Source organism: Solanum tuberosum, unplaced genomic scaffold (genome assembly GCF_000226075.1).
Source record: "Solanum tuberosum cultivar DM 1-3 516 R44 unplaced genomic scaffold, SolTub_3.0 scf00210, whole genome shotgun sequence".
Taxonomy (NCBI): Eukaryota; Viridiplantae; Streptophyta; class Magnoliopsida; order Solanales; family Solanaceae; genus Solanum; species Solanum tuberosum.
The window spans coordinates 433,622-449,468 of record NW_006239135.1 but is presented as its reverse complement, the minus strand read 5'-3'; the positions used below and the strand labels follow the sequence as shown (position 1 = coordinate 449,468).

Genomic DNA, 15,847 nt, shown 5'->3' with positions numbered 1-15,847 from the left:
ACTTTTATAGTTTTAAAGTTTGAATTTAAATTTCAAACTTTTTAAGTGTGAAATTTAAACTTTTATAGTTTTAAAGTTTGAATTTAAATTTCAAACTTTTTAAGTGTGAAATTTAAACTTTTATAGTTTTAAAGTTTGAATTTAAATTTCAAACTTTTTAAGTGTGAAATTTAAACTTTTATAGTTTTAAAGTTTGAATTTAAATTTCAAACTTTTTAAGTGTGAAATTTAAACTTTTATAGTTTTAAAGTTTGAATTTAAATTTCAAACTTTTTAAGTGTGAAATTTAAACTTTTATAGTTTTAAAGTTTGAATTTAAATTTCAAACTTTTTAAGTGTGAAATTTAAACTTTTATAGTTTTAAAGTTTGAATTTAAATTTCAAACTTTTTAAGTGTGAAATTTAAACTTTTATAGTTTTAAAGTTTGAATTTAAATATTTAAATTTTCAAACTTTTAAAGTGTGAAATTTAAATTTCTATACTTTTAAAGTTTGAAAGTTTGTATTTAAAACTTTAAAAGTATAAATTTTTAACTTTAAAATTATAAAAGTTTTAATATTATTTGATTAATGTTCCTAATTTTTTAATTTTAATAAATTTTTTTAAAAAAAATTATATCCGTTGGGACCCGATTTCCGGTCCGGTCCAGGACAGGTATGCCATATTTTTCCCGGAATTACCGGTTTCGTTCCGGTTCCGGTCCGTCCCGGATCGATCGTCTCGGTTCCGGTTCCGTTGCCAGCCATATCTAATACACACGAAAAATCGATAAATTTGGGTAATTCTTAAAAAATGGTAAGTAAATAGAAAAATATGTCTTAAAAATAATGTAAGTGTACGTTATGGTTCTCAAACTCATTACAGATATCCCCATAAAAAAAATTCAGAATTTTTTTTGGCTACTCCGAATAGCCAGATCCATTGACTAATACACAAGAAAAACTGAGGAATTCAGGTAATTCCTAAAAAATGGCATATAAATGTGAAAATATACGTTAAAAATGAAGTGAGGATACATGATGGTTTCCCTACTCATTACGGAGGTCCTCATAATGTTTCTTCAGAAAAAAACTTTGGGAGCTTCGATGAGCCAGATCTATGGGGTAATACACACGAAAAATTGAGGAATTTGGAGAATTTCTAAAAAATAGCCTATAAATGCGAAAATATGTGTTAAAAAATTATGTGAGTTTATGTGGTGGTTCTCCAACTCATTACGGAGGTCATAAAGTTTTTTCAGGAAAAAAAATCTAGGTAGGCTAATACACAAAAAAAATTGAGGAATTTGAGTAATTCCTAAAAAATGGCATGTAAATGCAAAAATATGCGTTAAAAATGGGTTGAATATACGTGATGATTCCCCAACTCATTGTGGATATCCTTATAAAGTTTTTTTATTTGAGTGCTCCGGAGAACAAGATACATGGGATAATTATACACACGAAAAATTGAGGAATTTGGGTAATTCCTAAAAAATGGCATGTAAATACAAAAATATGCATTAAAAATAATGTAAGTATATGTTATGGTTCCCAAACTCATTTCGTAGATCCTCATAAAAAAAATTTAGAAAAAAAATTTGGTGGCTCCGAGGAGCCATATCCATGGGCTATACACGAAAAAAAAGAGAAATTTGGGTAATTCCTATAAAATGGCTTGTAAATGCAAAAATATGCGTAAAAAATTGTATGAGTATACGTGATGGTTCCACAAATCATTACGGAGGTCCTCATAAAAATTTTCAGAAATTTTTTTTGGGTGCTCCAGGGTGCCAGATTCATGGGTTAATACACACGAAAAACTGAGAAATTTGGATAATTCCTTAGAAATTACTTCTAAATGCGAAAATATGCGTTAAAAATAGTATGAGTATATATGATGATTCCCCAACTGATTTACAGAGGTCCTCATAAAGTTTTTTAAGAAAAATATTTAGGGTGCTTCGAAGAGCCAGATCAATGGTATGAGTACGTGATGGTTCCCCAACTCATTACAGAAGTCATCATAAAGTTTTTTTCAGAAAAAATTTGGGATCTCTGGAGAGCCAGATCAATGAGGTAATACACACAAAAATTGAGGAATTCAGCAATAGCTCCTAAAAAATGACACGTAAATACAAAAAATATGCGTTAAAATTAGTGTGATTATATGTGATATTCCCCAACTCATTACTGAGGTCATTATTAAAAAAATCAAAATTTTTTTTGGTGCTTCAAAGAGTCAGATCTATGTGTTAATACATATAAAAAATCGAGAAATTTGAATAATTCCTAAAAAGTTAGATGTAAATACGACAATATGTGTAACAAAAATGATGTAAGTATACGTGATGGTTCCCCAACTTGTTACTAAGGTCCTCATAAAGTTTATTCAGGAAAAAAAATTAGTGCTCCAAAGAGCCATATCCATAGGCTAATACACACGAAAACTAAGAAATTTTGGTAATTTCTAAAAGAATTACCTGTAAATGAGAAAATATATGTTAAGAAATGGTGTGAGTATACGTGATGGTCTCCCAACTCATTACGAAGGTCCTCATAAATTTTTTTCAGAAAATAATTTTGGGTGCTCCGAAGAGCCAGATCCATGGGCTAATACACATGAAAAACCGATGAATATGGGTAATTCCTTAAAAATTACTTGTAAATGCGAAATATGCGTTAAAAATTGTGTGAGTATACGTGATGGTTCCCCAACTAATTTACGGAGGTCCTCGTAAAGTTTTTTAAGAAAAATATTTAGGGTGCTCCGAAGAGCGAGATTCATGGGCTACTACACACGAAAAACCAAAAAATTTGAGTAGTTAAAGAAAAAAAACTTGTAAATGCGAAAATATGCGTTAAAAATGATGTGAGTATACGTGATGGTTCCCCAACTCATTAAGGAGGTCCTCATAAAGTTTTTTATGGAAAACAAATTAGGTGCTCTAGGGAGCTACATCCATGGGCTAATACACACGAAAAATCAAGAAATTTGGATAATTCCTAAAAATTGACCTGTAAATGCAAAAATATGTGTTAAAAATGGTGTTAGTATACGTGATGATCCCTCGACTCATTATGGAGGTCATCATAAAGTTTTTTCAGACAAAATTTTTGGGTGCTCCGGAGAACCATATTCATGGGCTAATACACATGAAAAACCAAAGAATTTGGATAATTCCTAAAATATAACCTGTAAATGCGAATATATGCGTTCAAAAATGATGTGAGTATACGTGATGGTTCCCCAACTTATTACGGAGGTCTTCATAAAGTTCTTTAAGAAAAAAAAATTGGGTGCTCCGGGGAGTTAGATCCATGGGCTAATATACACAAAAAACTAAGAAATTTTGGTAATTTCTAAACAATGGCATGTAAATGTGAAAATATGCGTTAAAAAAATTGTGTGAGTATATGTGATGGTTCCCCAACTCATTACGGAGGTCCTCATAAAGTTTTTTCAAAAAATTTTAGTGGGTGCTCTTGGGAGCCAAATCAATGGGCTAATACACATGAAAAATCAAGAAATTTGGGTAATTCCTGAAAATGACATGTAAATTCAAAAATATACGTAAAAATGATGTGACTATACGTGATGGTTCCCCAACTCATTACGGAGGTTCTTATAAAGTTTTTAAGAAAAAAAGTTTTGGTTGCTTTATGGAGTCATATCCATTGGCATACACACGAAAAACTGTGAAATTTGGGTAATTTCTAAAAAATGGCATGTAACTATGGAAATATATTTGTAAAAAATGGTGTGAGTAGGCGTGATGGTTCCCCAACTCATTACGAAGGTTCTCATAAAGTTTTTTCTGGAAAAAAAATTGGGTGCTCCGAGGAGCTAGATCCATGGACTAATACACATGAAAAACTGAGAAATTTGGGTAATTCCTAAAAAATAGTCTATGTATGCAAAAACATGCGTTATATAATTGTGTGAGTATGTGTGATGGTTTACCAACTCATTACAGAGTTCCTTAATAAGTTTTTTCAGAAATTTTTTTTGGTTGCCCTGGGAAATCAGATCTATGGACTAATACATACGAAAAATCGAGAAATTTGGATAACTTCTAAAAATGGCATATAGATACAAAAATATGTGTTAAAAAAATGTTGTGAGTATACATAATGGTTCCCCAACTCATTAGACAGTTCCTCATAAAAAGAATTCAGGAAAATTTTAGGTGCTCCGGGGAGCCACATCCATGGGTTAATACACACGAAAAATCAAGAAATTTTGATAATTCCTAAAAGATGGCCTGCAAATGCGAAAATATGCGTTAAAAAATGGTGTGAGTATACGTGATGGTTCTCCAACTTATTATGGAGGTCCTGAGAAAGTTTTTAAGAAAAAAAATATTTAACAATGAAGTAGAGTTTTGGAAAATGTTTTCCTTAATTTTTGAATGGAAGTCATTTTCCTTAAATTTGAGGAAAACAAGTTAATTTTGAATACATTTAATCTAACCAAACATTTAATAGCGTACACACTTGATTGTTACAATTAAGCACCATGGAAACGCTTATTCGCGGTGTGTTCCTCTTCTGCCTCAGGAAATAAGCTACTCCTACCATCATGGTGATGCTGATCAGTAAACTGACAAACGGCTAAAAAATAGAGGAAGTTAATCACACATAATGAAGTCATTAGCCAGCAGTAGTAATCTAGATGACCTCTGTTTATGTTGGTTGCGAGCCAGCTTGTCTTGCCTCCGGTTGAGGTAATACTATCCACCACGCTCACCAAGAGACTGTTAATTAAGTTGGCAAGCGCAAGGCCAAACGTGTAAAGAGCTGCTGCAAAACTGGACATGGTTTTTGGAAATTGACTGTATATGAACTCAATCTGTCCAACCACATTCAAAGCCTCAGCCACCCCATATAGTGCCAACTGTGGAACAAACCACATAGAGGACATGTTTAACACAGCATTCGGGTCATCCTCAAACCCTGCATTGATTGCCTTATTGCGTCGTATGGTTTCTGTAATAGCTGAAAGTACCGTAGCCACAATGCCCACAATTAAGCCAATCCCCATTTTGGAAAATGGACTTATCCCAGTCGGCAGTCCAGTATACCTTGACAGTAAAGGCACCAATGCACGATCGTAAAAAGCAAACCAGATTGTCAAAGAAAGAAGGGTAATCATGCCAAATGATCCTGCTGGGATTTCAAACTGAGGGGTAATGTGTCTATCCACGGTCAGTAGTTGATATATCGAAAGTGGCTGACTCAACGACACAAGAAGCATAATACAGGTGGACCACATGGGAAGAACGGTAAGAAAACACTTCATTATTTTGACTTGTTCGACAGAGCAGAGACTCCATGGATCTGAAGCTTTTCCATCAGGTTTCAACTCCATGTGAGGATCTTCAATTATGCAAGCTCTATTCAAACACCTATAATATAATATACAATGAATCATCATTCCATTTATTATACATCAAACGAAAACAAGTATAAGATGGGTAAACGAACATGAATGGATGTTGAAGATGTCTATACCATTGAGGAAAATATAGAAGCGCGTATACCTGAAGTCAGTGGATGGTTCAAGGAGCTTTGATTGAGGTGCTTTATAGTAGCAGTCATCACTATAATTCAACTGAACATTGATGTGTCTTTTTCTGAAGGCTGCGACTGGTACTTGAAACAATCCAGTAAACAAACTCCCTTGAGGTATTACTTTGATATAATGAGGAGATCCGATCAAGAAAACAGAAAGAGATAAAACCATGAGCAAAGCAGGGACACCAAACCCAACTTGCCAACCAAAATGATCTTGGATATAAACAATTACAGTAACTGCAAGAAGAACTGAAACTCCTTCACTGGCATAGAACCAGTTGAAATAGCTATCGATAAGCCTCTCGTTATCTAGATTTTCTTTGTTCTCCAATTGGTCGGCACCCAATGCTAAGGAACAAGGTCTAACAAAACCAGCACCAATGGAAATAAGCCCAAAAGAAAACAAAATTGCAGCAAGTTGAGCTGCTGTTGTTCCATTACAATCATGTTGATACTGACCGCAGGGTAACGGCCTGAGTTGTGGAAATATTGTTGTGAGCCAAAGAACAAGCATTCCCTGTTGAAAGAAAAGGAATAAACCTCTACAACTAAACAAGGAATAATCTGCTTGAAAACATTCTTAAGAAATCCTAGCTAGGGATGCCGGTTTGCTTGCAATCAAATGGATGGAGCAAGTATAAGAACTAGGGTAAAAGTGGTAGTTGTGTAATGTACCCCGACCAGATTATATGACTTAAATAGAGAAACAAGGAAGATCCAAATCCAAAATTATATGGCTTAAATGGAAGCAGAAGAATATTGAAGCTATGCTGGGCCTAGCAAAGTCTTTCATTTGCCATCGCTAATTAGGGATGGAGATGGGGCGGATGCGGGTGAGTTTAAGCTTGTGCGGGGTGGGTTGAAGTTGGTTTTCTTAAAATTTATGTGGGGAGGGGCAGGGCGGGGCGCACGTATATGTGATTTTAGGCTGATTCAAACTTAATTCTAATTTTATTTTTACATGTTATAAGAGTAATGGAACATTATTTATTAAAATAATTTATTTAAAGCTACTTAAATATTCAAGATAGTAAATGAAAATGATTCAATAAAAAATAATACAATTTCTTACAAGTTCCTCAATTGACCTCTAAAAACTAGAATTTTAAGTTATTATCTATTAAATTAATACAACTTATTGAAAAATAAATTTATTTTTAATATCAAACTTAACTAGAAAAAAAATAAAAAAAAAATTATGCAGGGCAGGGTGGGGCGAGTTCAAATGAAAAAGTTGTTATGCTGGGCGGAGCGGGGCAGATTAAAAAATTTGCCTCATTGTCATCCCTATCGCTAATGAGCAACCGATGGGTGATTATAACACAATAGAGTTTTAAGTATGTCAAGTTTTTTATCTTTAGAACATTTAAATAGCAAAGCTAAACAGGACAAATTGAAAACAAGAATATAGGTAATAAAGTGAACTTACAATTAGACTAGAGATGGTTCCAATAGCCACAGCCCTAAACCTTCCAATGTAAGAATCAGAAATAAAAGCTCCCAAAATAGACAATACATTTGAAATTGCTGACCATAAACTAATCAAAACTGAAGCACGAGCAGCATCCATATTGTAAAATTTTGTTATGTAGATTATCATATTTGGTTGCAACCCAAAACTTGCCACTTTCTCACATGATTCATTCACTACAATACCAACACGAGGAATCAATTAAACAATTTACAAAGAAAGAGTAAAAAAAAAAACAGAGAAATTATTACACATACCTATGATGAAAGGAATGGTTTTTAAACCTCCCTTTGTTGAATTTTGTGAGTGATTCAGTAAAAACTCTTCTTTTTCTGGGTTGTTTTCCATTTTCTTTCTTCCTTGTTCAAATTCTTCTTTCAGTCTAACCTCTTGGAACAGATCTTGTTATGATTCAATAGATACAAAAATATACTTGTTGATAATTAGTGGCTATCAGCGCGGAATCAATTACTAAAGGGACAGGTGAGTTCTGCACCATTAAGTCACGGACACGTATAAATTTTATCCTAACTTGATTCTGACATATTTTTATTAGTGAGATGAGTTAGATAAATATATGATTATGTTTTTTTCACCTTTTATTATTTTAATAAAATAATTAATCTTATTATTTATATTAAAATGATTTTCCGTGCCAACTACAGAATAAAATATAAGATGAGATATGACACAATTATCATATCTTAATTTTCGCATATTTTATTAGTTGGATGAGTTAAAAATCTGACAAGTATATTTATATGAGATCATTTGAAATATTTTATCTCTTTATTTATGTTAAATAAGTAAAGTAAAATGCACAACAAGAACAAAAACAGAGAAAGAAGCGGATCGTGCCAATTTGCACATGCCGACAAAATAAATTTGAACAATCATGGCAAAACAAACTCCAGACCGACTCGACATCTCAAACGAAAGTAAAAAAAAATTGGGAGCGATTGCTTTCACACTGTGAATTGTTCATTGTTCAATTACTTTCACTTTCACGGTGATTTCTACTTTTAGGTATAAAATCTTTTGGTGTGATTTCTACTTTTAATATAAATTTTGCTTCCAATGTAATTTCCTGACTATACTTACTTCTTTCAATTTCTATGGATTATATCTTCTTGGAGACCTTCAATTTTTTCGCTGACGGCTTTTTTTTTTTACTTTCATTTGAGAGGTTGGAGTTTGTTCAAATTTACTACACATGATTGTTCAAATTTATTTTGTCGGCGTGCACATGATGGTGCAAATTGGCACTTAAGGTAAGTGCCCGTCCTATCCTAGCATGGGCCTAATATATATTCCTTTTCGTTTTAATTAATGTGATGCAAATGTAATTGGGAGTTATCCAAAAATTTATACTTTTAAAAAGATTTTAAGTTATTAATTATTGTAATTTATTATACTTTCTACGTGACTTTACATAATATAAATTACTCCATTTTTCTCAATTTATGCTGCATAGACGGAATTTCCAGAATCACCCAAAAAAAAAAAATTCTTTTTTAGATATTTTATGATTTATAATATTCCTTATGCATTATTCACATGTATATGTTACTCCCTTTGTCCCAATTTACGTGGCACAAATAAAAATTCTAGAGTCAACCAAGAAAATAAATTATTTTATATTTTAAATTGTTATTATTTTGATTTATAGTCATTTTTATGAAATTATCAAATATATATATAAAAAAAATGAAATAAGACAAATAAAGTAACACAGAAAAAATTTCGAAAGTATTGCTTTTAGCCACTTATTAATATTGAATAATAATAATAATTAATCATTTCTAAAAATTTGTTGAAATTTTATAAACAAATTATTTTTATTTTTATTTTTTATCTTGATAAAAGACAAGGTTAAATTCTCAATACATAAAAGGAAGAAATAGTGGGGGATGGTTGGGGACGTGACATATTCAGAGGACACTTTAGTCCACACACACAAAAAGTATACATAGTTGTTATAGTAAGATTTTCTTAGGTCCAATTATATTGTTTTATTCTAATATGAAATGACATAAATACTCCTTAAAAGCCAAGAGGCATTTATAAGAGTGTGCTTGTCAACAAGCCTCTTGAATTTCTGAGCATACGTCAAAGGAGTAGCTCAATGGTAAAAAAATGAAAATATGTACATTCGTCTCGGTAAAAAATATACACTATATATATTAGATCAATTTTTTTGGAATTAATATCTTAAAGGTCACTCAACTTTGAGAATTTATCTAATAAAGTCATCAAACTTTATTTTGTATCAATAAAATTACTCAATTTTAACCTTTATGTCAATAAAATCATTTAACTAAATTTATCATTAAAATTATTTTGATCTAATAAAATAAATTATTTTTATGCCATATATATATTAATTAAGTTTAAGAATAAAACTTTTGGAATTGTGACGTGACAGCCTTAATTATTAATTTAATAGGATTAACACAGTAAACCAACATTTTATCCGTGATATATCCCACCCAGGAGCCCTTATTTGTTGGTTATAATTTAAAGTCTTAAACCTAACCTAGCAGTGAATATTGAGAAGTTTGATAAACAAATTAGTCAGCGCTTTACACATGATTTTTTTTTTCCTTTTCGTAGTTATTTTATATGCCATGTATACATTTATTAATGAAGTTTAATTACAAAACTTCCACGGCAAATGAGACATGACTGCCATAATTATTTATGTATTCGCTTAATTTAATAGGATTAACACACATAATCAACACTTTACCAGTGATATATGTCCAACTCAGGAGCCCTTTATTTGTTGCTTAATTAAATGCATAATAATTAAACTCCATTAATGTATACTTGTCATAAAAAATACTATTTTGTGATATCAAAAAAAATTCAATGATAAATTTAGTTAAGTGATTTTATTGATACAAAAGTTTAATTGAGTGATTTTTTTGTTACAAAAGTGTAAATTGAGTGATTTTATTGATACAAAACAAAGTTCAATGACTTTGCTAGATAAATTCTCAAAATTGAGTGACCTTTTGAGATATTAACTCATTTTTTTGTGTACATGTATATATTTAAAATTAAACCCCCTGAACATATGTCAAAGGAGTAGCTCAACAGTTGATGGGGTTCAGAATTTCGCCTATATTAGCTTTGGTTGGGGTCATGGGTTCGATTGACAAGGTGTGTGCTTATTCTCATTTATAAGATAGTAGTAGATAGTAGATATTTTATTATCTTTATTTAATATTCTGACATAGATGGTATACAATCAACTCTCTAAAAATCAATTATTTAAAATATATATGTTTTTTTATTGATTTCTCGCTCAGTGTCTAGACCTCATATGGAAGCATCGACTAAATTTGAATTGTCACCACAAGGCTCATTTGGAGGTGACACTCCTAACAAAATTTTGCTCCATATATAAAGCTCGAATTTGAGACATCTGATAAAAAAATGGAATAGTCTCACCACTACGTTACAACTCATGCTGGAAAAAATACACATATTTTACATTATAGCTTCTATATATCGTATCAATTTAATTTTAAAACGTCAATTTACCTTTGCTCATTTAATAACTCGTGTCATCTTTGATTTCCAGCCAGCCACAGAGGAGGGTTACAAAACTGTGAGCAGCCCCCCACCTACCGATATATTGTTAGAAATTGTGAAAAAACTTTAATAACTCGTGTCATCTTTGATTTCCAGCCAGCCACAGAGGAGGTTACAAAACTGTGAGCAGCCCCCCACCTACCGATATATTGTTAGAAATTGTGAAAAAACTAACGTATATGTACGTAGCATATATAATTCTTGGAATTCCATCGTAGCAAAAAGTGACAACACATTACTAACACATATAACAATCTCAACTAAAAATGAAACACATAACTTGAACGTGTCGGCAAAAAAAAGTCACGTGGATAAAACAAAATCCAATTAATATTGAAGTGTGTTTCTCAAACTAAAAGATAGAAGCTTGTTACTTTTACACTTATTTGCTTTCAAAATTGGCCAAAATATTTCTACTCAAATAAATTAATGGCTTAAAGTTAAAATTAAATAGACTTTCGACTTTTAAAAAATTAAAGCAATATATATCTTTTCATAAAGTATATATAATCTTCAAGTTCTTTAAAATGTAAAGTTGCTATTATAATCAGTTTTTCTAATGTTTCTTATTTGATTGATAATATAATCAATTTATTTAATTTTTGTGAGACATAGTAAATCGGCCACTATTCCATGTTAGTGATATCTTCATTATATTAGAATTATTAATAACTAGTGAAAGTATTCGTGCTTCGCGCGGCTATATGAAATATTTATAAGATAATAATATGTAATATTTATATTTCGGTTAGTATCGAATATATAAATAATATTAATATTTCTCTTCATCTGCAATATCATACGTTTTTTTCAATTTTTTTAAACATATAAAATATAATGTATTTTTTTGTATATGTATATAGTAGAACAAAATATTCATCGTGGTGAGTAAATGGAATAAGAGGTAATATGTTGAAAAACAATATATTGTATTACGTTGTAAATATTTTATATGTTTTAACTTCCTCTATCTTTTGTAGGAGTACTAATTTTCTATACAAACTCTTATTTCATAAAACAAAACTGAAATTTTTATTATGTCTTTATTATTACATTTGTTTATTATAATTTTTAAACATTAATTAAATATTATTAAGAATTATGAAAAATGAAACATACAATAGTTATGAATAATATTTAATATTAGAAGTTACAAGTAAGATGAAGAGACATGAGTTATAAAATAATTTAAATGTATGATTTTATTAGACATTAAATGTATTACTAATTACGCATTGATTTTATTGTAAAATAAATAAATAAAAATAAGGGGTGAAAATACAAAAAAATGAACAAAGAAATTATAAATAATCGGTGACTGCATAAAAATTATAAATACATTTCAAACCAAAAAGGATGATGACGAAAACAGATTGTTACATACGCAAAAAATAAAATGGCATCATGAAACTAATATTTTATTTTTCAATTACATTTTTTGCAAGTATAATAAAAATGAAACTCCCAATCATCATAGTTTTTTGTTGCTGAAATGTGATAATTATATTAATTTTGCTTCATAACAAAGAAAAAGTAGAATAGTAAAGGATCAAATGATTAGCGTTGACAATACATTTAGCTAAATTATTTATACAACCCAAAATTTAAAAAATTCTAGCAAAAGTAACTAAGTTACTAATACAAGTCAAAGTGAAAAAAAAAATCTAGCAAAAATAATCTCTAATTATACTTCATTTTTTTTCCTTCTACCATCTTCCTTTGCAAGTAGATCCGCCACCATATTTTGCTCCATATGTCAAACTCTTCATTATATGCGACCAACTGAATAAAAAAATATCATATGCCAATTAAAAATAATTATATCAAAAGAAATAAAGAAATTTAAACTATATGTAGTATATTTGTATTTTTTTTTTTTAATAGTACTAACAATACTAAATAATAATCATTTCTTGAAATCTAACAGATATTATAATCAAACTATATTATATCCAGAAAATTAACTATTAGAAAGAGCAATTGCACGGACAACACATTGCTAAGAATTACAGAGGCATTTTTTTTAATCATACTTGCTTGATGGATGATAATACAAACATAATTAAAATATTAAGAAAGCATGTCTAAGTACATAAAAATAAAGAGCAAGACTTGAGAATAAAATATATCGTACCTTCATGTACTTCTTTTTTGTTACTTGTCAGTTAATTCACAAACAAATGTGATGAAGAAGAGAAATTATAATTTTGTATGTGAATCTTCATGAAAATAAATATGAATTTATATATACAAAATAGAGGAAATGAAAAAAATAAAAATTTGCAATGAAATATTTCTTACTTTCATGTACTTATATTTTGTTACAAACCAAACAAATATGATGAAGAAGAGAAAAGATAATTTTGAATGTGAGTCTTCATGAAACTAATATGAATTTATAGGGAAAATAGAGGAATACCATAAGACATCATAAACTTACAAATTTAAGTTTAGAGGTTATGAACAAAAAATTATGGGAGTTATGAATATTATTAAGAGTAAAAATTAAAGAGGGGCAAGTCATGGGTAATAACTCCTTGTGAATAAATTAAAAAAATAAAGAGAAAAATATTATTTTTTTAAAATAAAAAAATTATCATTTCATGATTAGAAGTGAGACAAAAAATAGAAAAAAGAATGTGGAGAGTTTTTTTGATGTTAATGTTTCTACATTAATAAAAAAATTTATAATAAATTAAGTAATTTACTTTTACAATACAATAATTAATATATATATATATATATATATATATAAACTTTTATAATTAAACAAATTAATAATGAAAATAATGAAAGGATTTTTTTTATTTTTTTAAAAAAGGGAAGACTAAAGATAAATAATATTCTAGGCCATAAAGAAAAAAAAAAAAAAGGAAGGGAAGACTAAAGATAAATAATATTCTAGGCCATAAAGAGATGTGAATAATAAAGTCTTAAGTCAGTCTTTCTGCTCAATGTCCGCCTCGCCACTGCTTTCGGGTGATTAGAGAATAGATGTAAGGAATACTAAAAGAAAGTATGCAGCGAGGCAAAGCCGATTGTGCCATAATAAATTAATATGGTTGTTATAAAATTTAATGAAACTTAATAAATAGGATAGAATATGATTAGTTCTTTGATTAAAAAATAAGAAAAAATAGAGAAAAAAGATAAATAGCAATGGTGGCCTTAGAGAGGTGTCACATCATCCCTGCCTACATTTGGCTTTATATTATATATAGATTACATATTTGAGCATTGAATCTAATTAGAACAATTATAAATTAAATGATCTTGGAATAAAGTGGTGATTTTGTAGCGGCTCTTTACATGTCAATATTAATAAAACGGAAAAGAGTTAGAAATTGTTTCTGAATTATGCGAAACAGACCATTTATATCCTTTGTTACATTTTGGGGAAAAAATGTCCCTGCCGTTATTCTAAGAGACAACAAATGCCCTAAAGAGTTAATAGCCAAAAAATTTAATGACGTGGCTAGCCATGTGGGACTTAATCCCTCTACCTAAGTGTTGCTAACTAGGATTCACTTAAAAAAAACTAGACTTTTTGCCGTGACAAAAGTCGCCACAAAAGCCCAGAGTATCACCACTAAAATTTTCATTGATTTTGAGCATTAAATTATGATTTTGTGTTTTTTTTCTTCATTGTTTTTGAAAAATTATAAATAATATCGATCAAATAGGAGTTTGAAGACACTATATGTTTTATTTTTATGTCATGTGTAAATGCATAAAATGTACAATAATGCATTATGTAGTAGGGAATTTGAGTTGAGAAGTAATTTTGATGATTTTCCTAATAATATTGGATGTTTTTAATATTGATAGTACATGTTGTTTATTTTAGAAAAATTAGGTTGCAACCGAAAATTAATTATCATTTTTTTTGTTGAAAAAATAGTTTTTACTAATGAATGGCTATGGCATCCTTAAGTCGCTGCTAAAAATCACTTAAAAACTTTAGTGACAATATTTTGGGATTTTGTGGCAACTTTTATCGTTGCTAAAGGTCTAGTTTTTTTTAAGTAAATCCTTGTTAACGCTTAGGTGGGGGTTTAGTCCCATGTGGCTTGCCACGTCACTAAAAATTTGGATAGTTAACTAATGAGGGTATTTATGGTCTTTGAGATAATGACGGAGGTATTTTTTATCTCAAAATATAATAAAGGGTATAAATACTCTATTTCGCATAGTTCAGAAGTAATTTTGACCATTTTCTATTAATAAAATTAAACTTCAAACTTTTAATTTCTTTATTCTTTACGTGATGCAGAGTATTTGAATTGGCATCAGATTTGAAAATAAAAATAGAAGAAAGAAAAACAGTTTTGAAAAATAAGTACTTTTCTTCTTCAAATGCACTACAAACATTAACATTACTTCTTATTTATTCTTCAAATGCACTACAAACATTAACATAACTTCTTATTTAAGAAACAAAGTTATCATTTTTAGTCACACTATCCTACTATAGTATCAATAAATAATGGACATCATATATAAATGTGTAACTTGATTTCAACTGACATCTATACCTTTCAACTTTGAGTGTGATGTGTGCAAAAGTAAATACTTAAATTTATATAAAATTAAACAAATAAACACATTCTTCCCACGGAGTTTTCTACATATGTTCTACGTGTATTATTTCGCATAAGACGTGTGTGTCTACTTGTTTAATTCTATATAAGTATAAGTATCTAGTTGTATACACCCAACATTAGAAGTCATAAATATCAGCTAAAGTCAAGTTAAAAAGCATATTTATGTATTATGCCTAAATAAAGTAATATGTTTTCTTTCTAGCTATTTCTTTTTGTAATTTGGTTTTTCTTGTATCACTCATCGTGTTATTCACTTCTTTAAATATTGACATTTCGACTGAAAAATATTATGGTGTATGCCACAACGGTAAAGAATAATCGCATCTACGTGACATGATTAGTTTGATTTTAATATGGGAAAAGGGCCTGATATACCCCTCAACTTTGTCATTTGGAGCTGATATGCCCCTCGTTATGAAAGTGGCTCATATATACCCTTACCGTTATACAAACGGCTCACATATACCCCTACCGTTACAAAATGAGCTCACATATACCCTTCATTTAACGGAAGTGAAAAAGTTAGTTTTAAATTTATATTTTTGACTTTTAATTTTCTTAAAAATTATTTAGGGGTATATATATTCTTCTAGCAAAGTTCAAGGTATATTTTAAT

General features: G+C 29.6%; 1 protein-coding gene and 1 long non-coding RNA gene across 2 annotated transcripts; both read right to left on the bottom strand.

Moving 5' to 3' along the window:
- Window positions 1-4,427: 4,427 nt before the first annotated feature.
- Window positions 4,428-7,547, bottom strand: LOC102579133 (protein NRT1/ PTR FAMILY 1.2-like). Its single transcript, XM_006355887.2, has 4 exons — window positions 7,285-7,547; window positions 6,986-7,203; window positions 5,523-6,073; window positions 4,428-5,387 (listed from the first exon to the last, which is right to left on the bottom strand). The coding sequence occupies exons 1-4, from the start codon at window positions 7,373-7,375 to the stop codon at window positions 4,490-4,492; spliced, it is 1,758 nt and encodes a 585-aa protein (XP_006355949.1). The 5' UTR covers window positions 7,376-7,547; the 3' UTR covers window positions 4,428-4,489.
- Window positions 7,548-12,111: 4,564 nt separating this feature from the next.
- On the bottom strand, window positions 12,112-12,987 carry LOC107062226 (uncharacterized). Its single transcript, XR_001474498.1, has 2 exons — window positions 12,929-12,987; window positions 12,112-12,409 (listed from the first exon to the last, which is right to left on the bottom strand). It is a non-coding gene; the product is annotated as an uncharacterized lncRNA (long non-coding RNA).
- Window positions 12,988-15,847: the final 2,860 nt, after the last annotated feature.

Excerpts from the sequence above, each read along its gene's own strand:
- LOC102579133 (XM_006355887.2), bottom strand. The coding sequence starts at position 7,375 with ATGGAAAACAACCCAGAAAAAGAAGAGTTTTTACTGAATCACTCACAA. Across the intron at positions 7,204-7,284 it reads AACCATTCCTTTCATCATAG|TGAATGAATCATGTGAGAAA; the intron begins GTATGTGTAATA and ends TTGGTATTGTAG. Across the intron at positions 5,388-5,522 it reads GAACCATCCACTGACTTCAG|GTGTTTGAATAGAGCTTGCA; the intron begins GTATACGCGCTT and ends ATTATATTATAG.